At 56.9% G+C, this 18,272-nt stretch overlaps 1 protein-coding gene and 1 pseudogene across 1 annotated transcript; one reads left to right on the top strand and one right to left on the bottom strand.

Annotated features, from left to right (window-relative positions):
* Positions 1 to 4,742: 4,742 nt before the first annotated feature.
* Positions 4,743 to 16,767, bottom strand: MAS1 (MAS1 proto-oncogene, G protein-coupled receptor). Its single transcript, XM_016152731.2, has 2 exons — positions 16,186 to 16,767; positions 4,743 to 6,467 (listed from the first exon to the last, which is right to left on the bottom strand). Exon 2 carries the CDS (start codon positions 6,429 to 6,431, stop codon positions 5,454 to 5,456), a length of 978 nt encoding a protein of 325 aa, XP_016008217.2. The 5' UTR covers positions 6,432 to 6,467; positions 16,186 to 16,767; the 3' UTR covers positions 4,743 to 5,453.
* Positions 9,343 to 9,461, top strand: LOC118606603 (annotated as a pseudogene).
* Positions 16,768 to 18,272: the final 1,505 nt, after the last annotated feature.

Here is an 18,272-nt window from a genome sequence, read left to right as displayed (position 1 = left end):
GCGCGGCAGTCACACGTGACTTGGCGTGTTCTCCCTTCTAAGGATGATTTGCGATTGTACGAGGGCTGAGTGAAGAGTCGAACCGTAACCTGAAGGGATCATTTCACGCGTAGCGGGGCTGCGGGAACCCCGTGAAGCGTCCGTGAAGGTAACCGACTGCTCCGGGTCTGTCTACGTCGGGCACAGGGACAGGGTCGTGTGACGCGGGATGGCTGGAGCTCTCCCGGGTCACCCCGGTGCGCGCCGTGTGGTCTACGGAGAAGCGGCCGGCATGCCCCCGGGGGGGGGGGGGGCAGGTAGCTCGGGCCAGTGCCCCAGCGCACCGCCCCAGACCACCTGGCTTCCTGAGAAAGCGACGCTCGCCTGACCTGGACGGAAACCCATGATGCATCACAAAGAGGGGGCCCTGCTGGAGAAACGTCCTCGGCAGGCACCGGGGGACGGGACCCGGAGCACGGGCGCGGGGCCGCCCTCAGCCGGGGCCACGGTGAGAGGTGAGACCCACCAGCGTGAAAAGAAGGGACACCTTCATGCGGAGAGCTGCAGCCGCGTCAGCGGACAGGCTGCGGGGAAGATCCCTTCCGGTGGTTTCTATCCTCGTGAAAAGGGAGGACAAGCATTGGCTGAGTGCGGGGTGGGGAAGGACTCGAGGGGGAGGCCGGTCACCCCAGAGGTCACGCCCGAGTGGCCGACGCGTGAGGGGACGCAGGGGGATCCGTGGTGCTGGCCGGCTCGGAAAAAGAGAGGACGGCCCACGCCAGGGGAATGGTGTCGCCTGAGAGGCCGGGCGGCTGGTGGCGCCGCTTGCTGAGGAGGGAACGGAGGCGAAGCGGCGGGGTCCTGAAGGGCGTCCGGTCCGAACGCCCACCAGGTGGTCGGACGGAGGGGACCCGCAGCAGGCGCAGCACAGCCAAGGGTTCTGGTCCGTCGGCGTCATTCCGAGGGTCAGTGATCTGGAAGCCGTCGTGGATCGGGACACCAGGGAGCGTGTGCGGGTCGTGGATCGGGACACCAGGGAGCGTGTGCGGGTCGTGGATCGGGACACCAGGGAGCGTGTGCGGGTCGTGGATCGGGACACCAGGGAGCATGTGCGGGTCGTGGATCGGGACACCAGGGAGCGTGTGCGGCAGAGAGCGGGGCCCTGGCCACCGCACGCTGGGGAGCAGCTGGGAGCGGAGGCGAGAAGGCTCTGACGGGCGGGGTGGGGTTCGGGCGAGGGCAAGAGGCGCACGGGCCAGCGAGGGTTCAAGGAAAGGGACGTTCGCGAGCAGAGGGCGGTGGGCCGCGCCGAACGCCGCAGGAGGGGGAGGGGGAGGAGAGACCATCGGACGCGGTGGCGGCGTGGTCCCTCGTATTCCGAGCCGGGCCGATTTCGGGGTGGCAGGAGGGTCGCAAGCCAGCGGCCTGGTGTAGAGGGGGGACCTGTGACGGAGACAGCGCGGCCGTGAGTCGGGGGGCGGGGAGCCTTCCCAGGGGGCCGGCCGCGGAGGAAGGACGGGGGAGAGGGGACAGGAGCGAAACAGGGCGTGCGCTTCGGGACGGGGTTGGAGCCTGCGTGCGCCTGCGAGGTGGGTCCCACCTCAGCGACAAGGACGCCTCGCTGCTCCTCCAGGGGCTGCGGCCGCAGCCACGAGGAGAAGAACGTCCCCGCCCTCCAGGAGTTTACCCGCTAGGGCGACAGCACACCCGTGTGGGACCTGGTGGCGGTGACGGACACTGAGGAGAAACCGAGGCGGCGGCTGGGAGTGACGCCCAACGAGAGCGTCCTCGCACAGGTGACATCTGACCAGAAGCCCGGGGGACGGAGGAGGTGACCAGAGCCCCGGGGGGTCATCCCAGGTGGAAGGAGCATGGACGTCCAGTCCCGAAGGAGGATGGCACCGGGCGCTTTGCGAGAATTGCGAGGAGGAGGGGCGGCTGGGGGAGGGGGCCGCGCTAGGACCCGGGGCTCACGGAACCCTGGAGACCACAGCAAGGACCTGTTTTTATCACACACGCCACACACATGCACACGCACACGCACACCACACAAACACGCACGCAAGCACACACACACATGCACACGCGTGCACCCCTGCACGCGCACACACACACCTTTGACTGCCGGGGTAAGGTTCCTGTCTGGGAGGCTGGGAAGAGGAGAAAAGTCTTCAGACGGGAGGAAAGGAGGAAAGGACCAACCGACGTCGAGCGGCTTCTCCCAGATGGCGGGGAGGGTCCCAGAGGCCTCGGGTTTTTCCCAGCACTCTGCGAAGCAAGGTAGTGGGGAGATGGGGCAGTGGGGGGCGGTGGGGGGCGGTGGGGGGCGGTGGGGGGCGGTGGGGGGCGGGGAAAGTGCCAGATTAAGAGTGTGAGGAGAGGGAGGGAGTTTGCACGAGCTGCAGGGGGAGGGGAAGACGTTTGGGGGCCCTGATGGGGGACAGCCGGCTAGAGCATGATGTGCAGGAGCCCTGACCCCCACGAGTGCCTGGGGCGGGGCGGGCCGGGGCAGAGCGGAAGGGCAGGACGACCCAGGAGCACGGTGAGAGTGACTGGCGACCCCGCCGGAGCTCTGACTGAGCAGGGACAGAGCCCGCGACGGTACGATACGGAAGGGACTCGGACTCGCCGGTGACAGGCAGGAGGTGCCCTGGCGCAGAACTCCTGGGCATCGGAGCAAGAGAGCGAGGTGCACGGGGCAGGTGGTCCTGTGCGGCCGGCGGCGGAACCGTGAGCCTTTCGTTTTCAGGAGTAGGTCCGCTTGACTTGCACGAAGGCTCAGAGCTGAGCTCGGAGAGCAGAGGAGCTGAGGGTCCCCGGCCCTGACGCACAGGGAGGCCGGTGCGGCCTGGTGGCCATTAGAAATTAGAGCCGCCAGCCGGCCTGGCAAGGCCGGATGGCAGCAGGATGGATGTGGACGGGCGGCCTGGGAGTCATAGTTCAAGGAACTTGAAGAATGTGGGCCCAAGGGACTAAAGATAACGGCAGCAGAGAAGGGGGGGGTGGGGGCGGGGCGCGCAGGGCCGCGTGGGTCTCCCAGGGCCTCCGCTCCAGCCGGTCTGCAGAAGCGTGAGCCGCTGGGCTTGCTTCCCCCATGCTGCCCCGTCTGGCCTTCGCCGACGCCTGTCCTCCTCCCGGACCCTCCCCCGAGCCTCCGAGCCACCAAAGGGCACCTCCAGGAAACGGTCTTTTCCATGTGACTTCGCCTTCCGCTTGTGCCACACAACTCGTGTGACTCCTGACCGACGCTGGTTTGTGTGCGGCTTGGAGCTGTGGACACCCATGTCCGTCTCCCCCTCCTGCCCCAGACCCCGGGGGCTCCCGCCTGCTCTTCTTGGCCTTGTCCACACGGTGCAGTTTGGCGAGGACGGGCATCGCGCCTGAACAAGGGGATTCTCGGACATGGCGCCCCAGACCTACAGCGACGCGGCACATCGTCCGAACATCCAGCGGGGAGGAACCGTCCAGTCTCCTCTCCACATGTGCGTGTTCACCTGAATCTTCTTGCTTTAGTGTTTGCCTTGTGCTTTACTCTTGGGGATGAATTTCGGTGAGGAAAGAGAGGGACTTGTGCCCACAACACTGCCAAACCCTGACTCCTACCTCTTTGCAAGTCACGACTCCCTCAAAGGTTAGAAGAATTTTTGTTCCATTCATGAACACATTTAACTTCCCCACCTCGTCTGCAGAAAGGCCATGAATGAGGGCTTCCCACCGGTTCACTGTATCGTCCTTGGGTAAAACTCCTTGTTTCTAAGAGCCCTTAAGTTCCTCTTCAAGACCAGGGTCCCTCTGAGGCAAGCGAGGGCGATCCCCTTTTTGCTGACCAAGAGGCCAGCAGCGCGGCATCTGGGAGATGATGGTAAACAGAGAGCCACTCCGATCTCTCTACTCTCTTCTTTCCCGGTGAAGATGCTCTGTGTTCAATCAAAAAAACAAGATCGCTCTAAATGTCATCTCTCCACATCCATCTGGGGCTCCTGGAAGCAAGCTGCCTTGTGTCTGAGTCAGATGCCATCACCCACTGAAAAGCCGCCTGCATCCCGGCGGGGAGACTGGCATGTCTCCACCGGTGAAGCTGCCCCCCACGCTTACGGGCGGCTGTTTCTTTAGAAAGGAAGAGGACGGAGAAGAAGCAAGTGGCAACAGAGACCTTTTCATCGTGACCTCGCTCACCCTTCGGAGACAGTTGAACACTAAAGGCCGTGAACACATTACTCCCCACAGAGCCACGTGAAGCTTCGCCGTTTTTGGGGGGCCCCTGCAACAGGCAGACGGAAGCTGAACATAGTGATGTCCACAGGCCGCGATGGGTTTCCCCACTAAAACCTGGGACACGCCGTCCCAAGACACAGACGCAGCCACAGCAGGAGAGCGGCAGAGCCCCAAGACGCTGAGGAGGTCCCGCGAAGCTCCCCCCCGAGATGTGGCCCCTCTCTCAGCGACCCCTGTGGCCGGGCCTCCTTCTGGGAACGACACTCAGAAATGCTCAGGCGGAGAGGAGGCCCAGAGGTGCAGGAACCCGCACTTGGCGTCCGGTGAGAACTGGGTGGCTATGAATAAATAGCCCGCCACTTCCCGGGGGAGGGGGCCCGGAAGCACAATCTCCTGAACTGAGTTCCAGTCATGAAAATTTACATCAAGCCAAGCATGTCAAAACAGAATCGCATCGCGCATTCCCACGGAGGGGAGGGAAGTCACGAGAAACCCCGGCGACTGGCGGCCAAATGTTTTCCCTCGCCACCTGCAACGATGCTCTAACATCTGGCTGGCTGGGTCCCGTAACATCCGCGCCACGACCAGCTCTCCCGCTGCAGGTGGAAAGACCCTCCTAGAGTTACACTCAACATTTAAAAACGTACGACACTGTTTATACACGGTGGGGCCGCGCGTGTGTGCTTTACAGAAGGACATATTTCTTCTTCCTCTTAAAGGAGTGAGGAGAGACAGACATTTGTCGAACGCTGACAACGTGCCAAGCTTTGCACACCTGATCTTCCCAACTCATCCTCCCCACGAGCCCGGGTAGGGACTCCGGCTGTCAAGCGTGTTCTAAGCGAGGAAACCAGGCTCCGAGAGGGTAAACCACTTGCCCGAGGTCACACGGGCAGCAGGCGACCGTCACCCTGACTCCCACACGCAGGTTCTTCCCGCTGCAATGCTCCGCCTCCTCAAGAGCCAACGAATGCTTTTGTTACCTTTTCATGTACACATCTGCCGCCCTTCCCGCTAGGGTAAGTTTGACGGTTCACGGGGAGCAGCTGCCGGAAGAGCCGCGCGGGGGAGAGAGAGCGTTTCGTTGACAGGCACAGACACGGCGGAGGTGCGGCACCGTATTCAGGCCATCTCGCGGCTGGTCCGTCTCTCATGCATCGCGGGACGGGGTGTCCTCCTGTGCCGTACGTAGGAGACGCTCAGGTTGCGCTGACGGCCTGCGTCCCGCCGGCTCCGTGGGCCGCGCCCCTCCGCCTCCCTCAGACGACGGTCTCGATGGCGGGGGCATTGCCGCCGTCTTCCTGGCGCCGGGGCTGCATCTCGTCCTTGAAAGCCCTGGTCAGAACGACCTTTAAGGACTCCTTGAACCGCTTCTTCCTGCTGCTGCCCACGAAGAAGTAGATGCAGGGGTTGGCGCTGCTGTTGATGGTAGAGAAGAGGAGGGAAACGTGGTGGAAGCTCCCCCACGCCGACCAGTGCTCGTAGTACATCAGGTAGAGCAGCCTCATGGGCATGGCGAAGATGAGGAAGATGACGATGGTGACCGTGATGACCATGTACAGCTTCGAGGAGTGGGACGCCCACGCGTTCCTTCGGATCTTCACCACCAGGATGGTGCTGGACACCACCATGAGCGGGGTGAAGACCAGGAAGCTCAGGACGGCTATGAAGATGATCACCGCCCTGCAGTCGCTGCGGGAGTGGCTCTGCCCTTCCCTGTCGATGCACATGACGTATTCCATGCTGGTCACTAAACAGGAGAGCGCCCACAGGAGGGTGCAGACGCACGCCGACTGGTGCTTGGGGCGATGGCACCGGTACCAGATGGGGTAGAGGACCGACAGGCACCGCTCCACGCTAATGGCCGTCAGCAGGTAGAGGCCCGTGTTGTAGCCAAACAGAAACGTCACCGACAAGGTGACGATTGTGTAGTAATAGCCGGAAGAGAGCTCATAGTCTAAAGCGTAGTCGACGGTCAGAATGAAGATGCAAAACAGCAGCGAGATGTCCGCCACGGACAAGTGCGTGATGTAGACGGTGAAGGGGTTCCGCCTCATCCGGAAGCAGAGGAACCAGAGCAGGATCCCGTTTTCCACGAAGCCCAGCGGGGAGAGGCTCATGATGACCCAGTGCACGACTGGGATTTTCTGGCGCGGGTCCCCGGCGGAGGCGTTCCTGTCCCACGAGGCGTTCGCGGACTGTGCGATTGCGAAGGACGTCATGTTCGACTCATCCATGAGGAGGCCTCGGGCTGGGGCTTTTCAGGAAGTTTTCTGCCAATAAGTGGGGGGAAAAAAAAAATTAAAATCGATGCATCGGAGTAAACGGGAGGATTTCGGCTGTGGGTCATGGCCTTCGTGTTACGATCATGCAAGGGTTGCAATCGAACAAAAGGTTACACACGTGTAACCGTCGTACCAAAAAAAGCTTGCACAAGACTATGACAGTTCTCTCTCAAGTGACGATAAAATTAGACATGTCACCAGGAAGAGAACCGATGTAACTGTTTTGATCCTTCTCAAATCTCTGAGCTTCGCGTCATTAGCTACTTGTGGCTCAGGGTCCAAGGGCCGAGATTCCTGGCGACCATTTCCGGTCTGGCCCAGGTCTCCGAACGGCGTTTGGAAATCGTCTCATCTCATCTGCGCGTCCACCTCCTGGCCCGAGGAACTCAGCACATTGTCAGTGTCTGGCCACTGAGACACGATGACATGCTTGGGCCATGTCGTCGTCACTGCTCGAGGCGCGAAGGGCCATTAAGGGACAAGTAAAGGAGCGGGACTTGCTAGAAATATCATGTTCCATAGCGTGCCACTGTTTTCAAACGTGCGAAAAATGAGAAGGCATTTACTTCGCGTGGTCTCAGTACCTGCGACCAAGCTGGGCACCCAGGTGAGCTGCGCCCTACGCGAGGTGTGTTCACACGCCCACGGGCCGCGGGACGGGCCACGCAGAAGAACGCCGCCGACAGACGCTAACCTAAGCCATAAAACCAACAAGAATGCTAAATATTTTAGACTGCAGAGCAAAGATTCTCAGAAACTTTCCCTCACACTCTCCGAATTGCAAAATAAATATTTGCACACTCCCCACCCTCTTCCTCTTATGTAACATATATATTTTTGTAAGTCAATTCCAGCGCAAGGGGAAGGAAAAGGCAGGCGGCCAGTGGCCGTGATCTCCCTCGTTCTAATTCCAACTTGTCCTCGGCTTTTTTTTTAAAGACTCTTTTGGGGGGCTGCTGAAATATTGTTCCTCGCTTTTTGAACTTCGTTCTTGCAGGCCATAGCCCCCTACAAGTGTAAATAAGCAACCTTTAGGAAGTTGATCGAAACAACATTTTAAATTAGCAGATACTTGCCTTTTGCTCTGAACAGGGCGTAGATATAATTGTTCGTGGAGCTCGAATATCTCCAATGGCCTTAGACATTTCCGGGGTGGGGTCGACAGAACCCCAGCACCGGCACTGAGTTTTGATCTCAGTACTACAGAGATCCAGCAGACGAACGGGGAAAAAGGATAGTCATGTCCCCAGTGGTGTGATCCGGAAGCCCAGGGATGTCCCTACCTCAGCTGTCCTGACCCCTGTCCCCAGCAACATGTCCCTCCGCTGTTCTGATGAGATACTGGAAATTATTTTCACTGGGGCAGATTCTTCTTTCATTTTCTAATTAGACAGAAGATATAGACCCCAATACCACCAGGAGGCAAACATAAGGGCCAGAACTCACAAACCTATGACGTGGCTGACCGAAAACTTGCTGTAGAGACAAGGCTTTGTTAGATGTTTGTAGGTGAGACAGCCATGGTCCCCAAACTCACTCATCAAATATTTATTCAGTGCCTACTTCTTGCCAGGCACTGGGGAACAACAGCGAACGGGGTTTGAGGCGGGCGGTACCCCGGGCTGGAGGGAAAACTACGGGGAAACGAACAGCCGGACAGAAGCAACCGAGCGAGGCCTGGATGTGATACTTCGTCAGACGCCAAGCTTATTCTTCAGGCTCTGCTGACCCAATTGTAGAGCTTAAAAATTGCCCGGAGCTGCTTATTAAAAACGAAACTTCCCGAGCCCCGCTGTTTCAGGAAGCCTGAGTGGGGCCCCGAATTTTCATAGTCCAGGGGATTCTGACGGGGGAAGGTCGAGGGCCATCACTCCCACATGCACTGGGGAGCCACGAAAGCTTTTCACGGGGGGCTGCGACATGACCTGACCTGCGTCTTAGAATGTTGACCCTGGCTGTCTCGCCTGAGCCAGAATGCGAGGGGACGGAGCAAGGAAGGGGCCGTTGAAATTGTCTTGGGGACAAATAATAACTAGGATGACAGCCGAAGGGGGGAATGGGTTCCAGGGACATTTCGGAGAAGGCCGGTCAGGCCTCGGTGACCGCGAGGGGGAAGGGACAGAGAAGAGGCAGTGAACCGAGTTTTCCATGTGAGGTAGCCGTGTAGATGAACTCTTGATGACCGGGGCCAGGAGCAGGAAGGCGGCGTCTGGGAGAGTGTGGGACCCAGCCAGTGTGCGAGCACCGAGAGCGAGCCTCAGGAGGGCACGGAGGAGGGCAGAGTCAGGCCTGCTCATCCTGGCACACCCTGCTCTCAAGGGCCTACGCTTCTTAAACAAGCCAAACTTAACAAAACAAAGAGCACTAGACACATGTGCGAGATCCTCAGCACACTATTCATTACGGTACAATCTGCCTGATTGTACGTTTCCGATGCAGAGGCGGCCTTGACCGCAGGCTCCTCTCCCTGCGTCTCTGGCCGTGGGTCGGGGCTCCTGCCTCCTGCTCGCCTTGTTCCCCGCACCAACCCATCCTTCCCAGCTTCCCACACTGCCACCCCTTCCTTTTCCGACGGCCCCTCCGCCCACCCTAGTGTTACCATTCATTTCCTCCACAGCCATCACGTTCCTTCTCGTAGAGTTAAAATATCTCCCCCGCTAAACAGCAAACTCTTTGAAGACAGGGTTTTATCTAGTGCACGTCTGGGTCCCTAACACTCGGTGCAGGCGTTCAATAAATACTTACTGAGTTCTCCCAAGAAGTAAAGCCCATCACTATGGCCCTGAGAAGGTGCTTTGGTTACCCGTGAGAGAAAATCACTGCCTCAAGCCCAGGCTGTTGTAGGTCATTAAAAAGTCCCCTAGTCTATGGCCATGCCATGCTGAACAAGCCCGATCTCGTCTGATCTCGGAAGCTAAGCAGGGTTGGGCCTTGTTAGTATTTGGATGGGAGACCACCTAGGAAGACCGGGTGCTGTAGGCGTCAAAAATAAGGGACTGCAACCTGAGAAGGTACTTGCAATCTGTGAGGTCAATCAAGGGTTGCCTCGCCTAAAAGAAGAAAAGGTCCTCTAACAGAACGTTAACTTGTGAATCTCAGATGAGGCATATTTTGCTCATGATGAGATTGGAAAGCAAATAAAAATCCCATTAAAACTAATCTCATTAAAAACTAATGATAACCCTCCGAAGTGTCTTGTTATAGTGACGCTTTACTTAAATGAACACGTGGCTGACAGTCACGTGCCCGGCCTTACCAGATCAAACCGGACTTCAGTCCCTCAAGTGAAACAGCGGCCGGCAAGACGTGGCCGGAACGCAGCCGGTCCTACCTGCTCGCCGGCCCCGCAAGCCCTTTCCTCCCCCCTGGCTCCTCGGTCACTCTGCTGATTGTTCATCTTCGTTGGTGGATGACAAGGACGTTCGAGGTTGGGAAGGGTGGACCGGAAGGGTGACCGCTGCTGGCTGACAGAGCGGGACGGGCCGGAATAATTTCGTTTTGGCCCGGCACACGGCGAGCTCTCAGGGGAGGGGAGGCACCTGCACTGCAGAATGAGCCGCTGTGCGGACCTCGCTTCGAGCACTGTGAGCTCTGCGCAGACACGCACGCCACGGCTCCGCACAGCTCCGTGTGCAGGCCACGCACGGGACCGGCGGTGACAGTCGGGGTCGGGAGGGGAGCGCGTCCTACCGGTCTGTGTCCCTGCGACCCAGCGACATGGCTGTGGGGACCTCGGCTGGGAGCAGAGCACGAGAAGTCGAGGACGGGGCGGCACGTTCCTGGGGAGCATGGCACACCAGCACCGTCCCTTCCTCTCTTCCTTCTCACGACAGAGCCCCTCGGTGGAAGCGCGAGAAGGCCACTGACCGAGGGGCACTCGAGGGTCCGAGCTTCCTCCCTCCACGCCAGCTTCGCAGCCTCCACTACGCTCGGGAGGCTGGTGAGGAAGGTGTTATTAACCCCACTTTATAGAGGAAAAACGGAGGACTAATCAGCGGGCCAAGTTCAGAGCCGCCGCGTCACACACCGCCACACAGGGCCCTACCATGTCACCGCGTCTGCTGCTCCCTGGTCCCTGCAGGGTGACCTGGCCCGAAGGCTCGCCCGGATCCTGATCCCAGAGCCAGCCGCGCAGCCATCCAGGCCCCCACTTCTCACTGGACGCTGAGCCGGTGTCCCACTTTGAAAAAGTCAGAAACCACTGACCTAAAATGTCTGAAACCCCCACTTCGCAGGCCACTAAAAGGCAGCCGGAGAGAGGGCGAGAGAGGCCGGCTTCCCAGCCACTTGGAGGACGAGGAGGCTCTGCAGCTGGGAGCCCCTCTCGCTCCTGGGCCCTTCGCCCTGCCCCGGGGCCCAGGCCTCCCCTGCCAGAGCCTCTCTCTCTGCCACAGTTTTTCCAGTCTCGTTTGCCTCTAACGCCTCCTACTGAAGGGCCTGACGGCATCACGTTCCCTGATGTTACAGGGGATTTGTTTTCTTCCCCAGCGACTTGTTTAATGCCTAACTGTGACTTTGCTGGCGCAGAGTGGGGCCCCTGTGCTCCCCGCATTGAAATTCCACTGTGAATCGGGCAGCCGAGGGTAGCGTGCTGATCGAACCAAGAGCCGGCCTGTGGGAAAAGCCGCTCACCCAGCAGGCTCCTTTTACGGTCTGTGTAATCTCAACATAAAACGGGACTATTTTTATTCCCTTTTTTTGTTCCTAATTATAAAACAATAAGAGTTCATTGAAGAAAATTTGGAAAATTCATGGGGGGAAAAAAATCACACCTAAAACCACTACTCAAAATTAAACTGGTTTAACATTTTGGGATATTTCCTTTTAGTCTTTTTTTCTGTTTCTCACACACACACTCTTTTTTAAAGTTGAGAATGCATTTTTATAATGCGTTTGGTATCTTGTTTTGTTTTGTTTTTTTTTTTTACTCAATATGTAGACACATCTTTTGTCAGCATCTACTTTAAAAACTTGGCTTTAATAGTCAATATTTGGATATACCATAATATAATTTCAATAACCTTCTAACCTGGACATATTAGTTGCTTCCGATTTTTCACTTATTTTTCTTTAAAGCAGAGCACTGTAACGAACGTTTAATTAATTTCATACACATCTTTAACTGTATCCCTCAAACATTTTTCTAAAAGCAAAATTGCTGGATCAAAGGATATAAATATTTTTCAAGCTTTTGAAGCATATTAACAAATTGTCTTCCAAAAAACTGTACCAATTACACCAAAGTCAACAGTATATGGATCTTTTTTTTTTTCACAGCACGTATACACGTTTATCCCTCCACAACTCCGTTATTTTTTAATTCCCAAAGTTAATGGTGATTAAAAGGTTCATGTTTTAATTTGCTTTTATTTGAGTGCTAACGAGTTTGGATATTTCTTGATCTTAATGGTCATTTATAGTTCTTCTTTGGTCAATTATTTTTGATTTATTATTATTATTATTATTATTTGCCTGTTTCTTTAATTGAGTTGCAAGAATTCTTTGTAAATATAACGCTTTGTTGCATTCCAAATTTTTTTCCCCCAGAAACTGGGGGATTTTAGGGAAGATGTGAAAGGCTGCCTCTTGGGGTCTTTTTAAAACCTCTCCCTGACTGGCCCCTGCCTGCCTGGACTCTGCTGGCCCTCGACGTTTAAAGGCTGGAGGAATCATGTGGATTCTGTGAACCCCTCTTTATCTTATGGGTGGGGGAGCAAACTCACAGCCAGCTGAGCTTTCGTATTCAGCGAGCGGCAAAGCTTAAACCGGAGCCAGCGTTGCCCACATGGGCCCTATTTCTACAGCCCACGTCTGTCCTCTGTCAACAGCCACTTAGGTGTGAAGTTTACTCACCCGTGCATGTGGCTCGTAGTCCCTCTGGGACATTTAGCAATAGCTTTAATGTCACCAGACACCCCTGCCATCATCAACTTGATTGTCACTAATGATCTTTATTGAAAGCCTCGAAGGATGGCCTTGTGTTCGTTAAAGGATGGATGTTATTTATTGGAGGACGGATTTTTATTTACGAAAGCACCATCTGCCCAATGCCAAGCTCACGACAATAAAAACGAACAGAAGCGAGTTGTGTTCGGTTGCGTCTGATCGCACGTCCTTCTGTGAGACGGAGTCACCCGTAGTCATCACTGCTATTAACAAACACTTCTCCCGAAAGCTGACGGAAGTGAGCTGGCGCACTGGTCAGCGTCCAGCGTTCGGACGAGTCCTCCAACAGGGAGGAGGGCGCGGCCTTGCTCTGCCCTCCCCCCACGCAAGCGCGTTATGGAAGCTTACTGCCTCTCTCCCCACGGCCGTCTCCAAGACGGCCCCATTGCCTGGACTTGCTTTCTTCTCTCCGGCTCTCGTCCTGCCGTCCTGCAGTTTCTTCTCGGGCTCCTTTCCTGCATCTCTTTGTGCAGTGCCCTTTGAGCCAGGGGCTCCTTCATTCTCACCCCACCCCCATCTTCCCTTCTTATTTTATAGACTGCCCCTGGGTGACCCCCTCTTTTCAACGATCACTATATACTCGTGAAATCCAAATCCGTAGCTATAATGGAGACACCTCCCCAGGATATCAGACCCTGTAACCAACAGCCCTGGACATCTCCCGGGGGACCTCCCTTGGCGGCGCGCCGGCCGCAGCCGATCCGAAACGGAGAGCAGACCTGAGTTTCCATGCTCCCTCTGGGACCCCCCGTGTTCCGAGACAGAAACCTGGATGTTTCCCCAGGCCCCGCTCATCTTGTATGTTCCCTGCACCAGCCACTTCTCCACGGAGCCCTGGCTCCTTTTAGTAGAGAAAGGGCACGCAGAAGCCACGGGCTGGGTGCCGGGTGTGCCCACTGCTTTTGGGGTGTCGCGGCTCCCCGGCCCCTTCTGTGGATGGAGCTAAGGAATATATGTATGTAAACACAAACGGCCATGCGTGCACACACTGACATCTATATCTCTGTGTCTTTCCATATATACAGTTGACGCTTGAACAACACAGGTTCGAACTTATACAGCGGTGATTTTTTCCAATAAATACTGTAAATGTATTTTCCTTATAATTTTCTTAACAATGCTTTCTTTCCTCTAGCTTACTTTATTATAGGAAGAACACAGTATCAACAGCCAGCAGTAGACTCTTAGCAGTTAAGTTTGAGGGGAGTCGGAAGTTATATGTGGATTTTTGACTGTGCAGGGTTCGGCACTCGTCGGCCCTGTGTTATTCAGGGTCAACTGTACATACTGAATGCCATTGGCTTCGCACCAAGATCTTCAAGTTGGATCCAACGTCACTGAGTTCAGCCTTGTTCTCTTTCTCTCTGGGCTTGTATCTCCCGTCTCTGACGGCGAGGAATCTGGCCCCCGTTATCGATCCACCCACACAGACGCGATCTCCCGTGTCCACCACCGCTGTCGCCCACCCCCGCACGGCTGTCCTGCTCCCTTTATCGGCCTCTGCCACCTCACGCCAGGCCACCACCGCCACCGCCCCTGCCCTGGGACACCGTTCTCACCCAACGGAGGCTCCGAGTCTGACCAGGTCCCCTCTCCTCCCCACGTCGCCATCGCCACCCTCACCCCAGCTCCTGCCCTCCCCCCCGACGTGAGTGTTCCTCACCTGCTCAGACTCCGATACTTCGCACAAGCCATGGCGAGGCAGGCCGACCATAGCAGAGGGTACGCGTAACACCCACCGCCCTCCCGCAAAAATCGAAAGAATTCCCGGCGGTGTGGCCTCGGAATGCGAAAGAGCTGTTTGAGAGCAGAGGTTTGACGCTGTTCAGATCGCACTGCAGAGGTGACTGCAGTTCCGCCCGTGCCTAAGCCCGCCCTGCCTCGCAGCCCCTCTTTCCATCAAACCGACCACGAGATGTGAGTGCCAAGCAAAGCGGCTCAGCCCCTCCGACCTCGGCCCCGCCGCACGGCGGGCAGACGGCTGGGGTGCGAGAGTCGCGAGAGACTGGAAAGCACTCAGCCAGCGCGAGTCTCGTGGAAATGCCGGACTCAGACACCGCATCGGCTCACAGGGAAACCAAGCATGGCGGTTTCCATAGATGTTCGGGGATGTGGGCTTTGCAGAGCCCGCGTCCTGACCGGTCTGCTCAACACTGCTGTGTGCATTTACCTCTCGACGAGAGCGAGAGGAGCAGATGGGCAGTGGAGCTGACAGAAAAGTAAGCAGAATCCAAGAAAGCAGAGTAGTGGGGTTTCTCAGCTTTGCCGAGGGATCAGCAGAATGTTTTAAATACTATACATTTACGCTTGCTGAAGTTTTCTCTAGGGATCTAAGAAAAAAAAAAAACACCCCCTTCCATATTCCCATTGAGTTGGCCACAGTCCATACGTGGTTCCAGATTCCCATCACTCTGAGAAGGAAGGAAAAGAGAGGGAGGAAGGAAGGAAAGAAGGAAGGAAGGAAGGAAGGAAGGAAGGAAGGAAGGAAGGAAGGAAGGAAGGAAGGAAGGGGAGGAAAGGAAGAGGAAAGAGAGAAAAGCCAACACGACTAGGGTTCAAGGTTGAGCCTTATGAAACCTCGTCTTGTTCCTAGGCAACCAAAAAGAGAGGCCTGACCCTAGGCTGGAACGTCCAGGTGTGCGGTTTCAGAGAAAAGGGCAAATTCTTCTGTGTGTGTGTGCGCGCAGCGACCTGGACAAACAGAAACCCATTGGTGAGACGGAATCTCCACGGTAGGTAAGGGACCCGACCGGGATATGCGGGGGCAGGAACATCTGTCCTGGTACCGAACGCCTCGTTCCCATCTTCCTGACACGTGAGCCACCTGCGTAACGAAGTAGAAGGCTCTTGCTCCAAGTGGACAGCAGGATCGACTTAGCGCACCCATCGCAAACAGGAGGGGGGGGGGGTGGGATTTTCCCCTAGGGCATATTTGGCATGTCTGAGGATGTTGGTGGTCACAACCGAGAGGACGGGGGCTACTGGCGCCTCGTGAGTGCAGGCCGGGGATGCTGCTAAACATCCCGCAATGCACAGAACAGCTCCCACAGCAAAGAACTATCCGGCCCGAACGTCGCGGTGCCGAGGCTGAGAAACCCTGCTCCAGGTGCAGGCTCATTACCGCCTCTCACTGCTGCGCACAGCAGGCAAACAACACCCCATGCCTCATCCTCCCGGCTCCCCCCACCTCCTCCCCCCCTGCCTGGCAGATGTCGCCAAGATGCTCACATCAAAGATCGAGACTGAGCAGGAGATTCCTTTGAACAGACACCTGGCCACCCAACAGTGGCACGCCAGAGTTTACAAACCACAGAGGCTGCTACTAATGCCTGTGCCCGCGAAGGAAAGGCAAAGGAAAACCAACCTAGCTCGCCTCTGGCCATGCCCAACTGCTTCTAATCGAGTGAATCCCCCAGGGCAATCCATAGGGTGACAATCCTTTCAAACCCCAACTCCTTTATTCTTCATAACAAATAATTAAACAACCTTGAACACCTCAAGGTCCACCATCAGATCCGTGAATTGATCTGGAAATTCTTGCCCCGCAACCACCCCCAAGGGAAAAAAAAGAAAAAGCGAATGCAGAAGTTTCAACCTGGAAGTGGAAAAAAAAACAATGTTTGGGGACCGTTAACTCAGCAAAGAAGCAAAATTTCTAAACCAAAGGCAGGAGGAACACCCAACGTCTAACGCGCCGTAAAAATAGCCGGCCCAGAGAGGGTTGCCCGGGCAATAGCTATTTGAAGAAGGAAAATCTTACGGTCAAGGGCGGCTGAACAATGAAGAAGTGGGGTGCAGGCTCACTAGCTCCATTCGCTCAGGGGGGGTCAGAAGCGGCAGCAGGGAGGCTGGCCCCTGGCGTCCTCGGGCACCGCCGCCCCGCCAGCCTGCAGGGTCTCCGGTCCCAACATCTTCTCCAAGGATGCTGCAGCTTCCCTTCGCCAAAGGAGTCAGAGCTGCTCTCCCACTGCTGAAAATATTCGAGATGTGCCAAGCAGATGGTCCCACGCTTATCAGCAGAAGCCGTGTTCAAATGGCATCATTCAGTGACACACGCAAGTGAAAATCCTCACGCCGATCCGGAGCGGGAACAAGCTGACGAGGATGCGGGGTGAACTACCAGGGTCAGGCAAGGCTGAGGGGACGTGACCCCGAGAACTGCTCTGCAGAAGGACAAGATCGCACGTGTGTCGGAAAGACGGGGCCGGCTCGGAGCCCTGACTCAGCCTGTCGCTAGCTGCGTGGGCTCTGCCAAGCCCTACGAGACTCGGTCTTGGCACCTGTAGAATGGAGCTGACCGTCTTACTGCGGGATGTACGTATGCGGCCGCACAGTGAGGGACGCACTGCTCAGTAATGAGATGCTCATTTCGGTCTCGTGCCCACCTCCGTGTGTGAGTAGGATGCAATAACGGGGGGAGCGGGGGGGGGGGGCGGGGAGCCGGGCAGCGTGCCCCAGGGGTGAGGGGTCACCATTGGCGAAGCCCAGATTGCATCTCAGCCTGGTTCCAAGACGGTTGCTGGGAGCAGCTCTCCCCAGGAGATGAGACTCCCCACCCGCACAGTCAGTCACTTTTCCCCGGGACCCTGTCCGTTTTCCCCCACAGACCCCAGTGTGGAGGCACAAAGGCCCAGTCGGAGGGCCCTGGGTGGCTTGACGGGCCAAGCCAGGCTGTGAAGACCCACCCCCACTCACGACGGCATTTCTTCTTTGTCAGAAGTATTCCTTCATGGCTACTGTGTCGAAGTAGTCACGGACCCCTGGGACAAGTTAGATCAGAACAGGGTGAGAAGGCGCTTTCAGACTCTGTGGGAAAGCAGACTTGGGAACCCGACTATGAAGTTTTCCTCAGACTGTTTTCATAAGCGGCGAGACCAGAGGCCAGCCAAACGGCTCCCAGCTCCTGCGGGAAGCTGGACCGGCACTGTCCTCCGAGGGGAAAGAAAGGGGCCGCCCCTAAGGACCTTCAAGCCACAGGCAGAATGAGGTGAGGATGGGGCGTCCGCCAGGGAGGCAGGGGCCGAGCAGCAAATCGGAAAATCAGGTGACCTCAGCCCTGGGAAGCTGGAGGTGTGTTTCTGTTACCTGGTTGCGATGATCCCAGGGAGAAGGCCAGCCTCCTGAAGCACCTTACGATTGATTCCCAGGGGGTAATCAGAAACTGAAAAGAAAACCAGCCCGGCCGGGCTGAGGCAAAACGCAAGGCAGGCAGGAAGGAGCGCGGAGTGCGAAGGGGTCAGACGCACGGGAGGGGAGCGAGTGCGATGAGGAGGGAAGGGACGGGCTGGCCGAGCCGGTTCCAGAGCCACGGCTGGGAAGGAAGAGACCCCGACGGAAAGGAGGAAGGAGAGGATGTGGGGCGGGATGGAGGACCTGCCCCGAGCCTCCGCTCTGCATTTGCTGCTTCTCAGAGGCCCGGGGACGGTCCAGATTCTGCAAACACTTCTCCCTGTCCTTATGGGGGCTGTGACGCCCAGAGCAGAGTGACCAGCTGGAAGGAAGACTCCAGCATCGCTATTTAAGTCACCGGGACAGAGGGCCTCACTGATTTGCTTTCCCCAGCACCTAACAGAACAGAGGAGTCTGTGCACACTGGCAGAGAACAAGTTGCCCAATTTGGAAAAATGACAGCAGTCACAAGGTGAATGAGGAACGAGCCGCCAGGAAGCTGGAGAGGCCAGATGGTGTGCAGGTCGAGGAGGCAGAGGGGTGGCGGCTGGTCGGGGGAGCCTGGACGAGATGGCGCTCTCTCTCCTCCCGATCCGGCGGGTGCTGTAAGGTGCCAATTGTTTCCTGACTGACTGGCACCGCTAGCAAAAGCAGGCACTCCTGCAGAGGGAGCTGGGG

The sequence above is a fragment of the Rousettus aegyptiacus genome, unplaced genomic scaffold, assembly GCF_014176215.1.
Source record: "Rousettus aegyptiacus isolate mRouAeg1 unplaced genomic scaffold, mRouAeg1.p scaffold_m13_p_1, whole genome shotgun sequence".
NCBI classification, from domain to species: Eukaryota; Metazoa; Chordata; class Mammalia; order Chiroptera; family Pteropodidae; genus Rousettus; species Rousettus aegyptiacus.
This window is presented reverse-complemented; position numbering and strand designations above follow the sequence as displayed.

Coding starts and splice junctions, on each gene's coding strand:
- MAS1 (XM_016152731.2), bottom strand. CDS start 6,431: ATGGATGAGTCGAACATGACGTCCTTCGCAATCGCACAGTCCGCGAAC.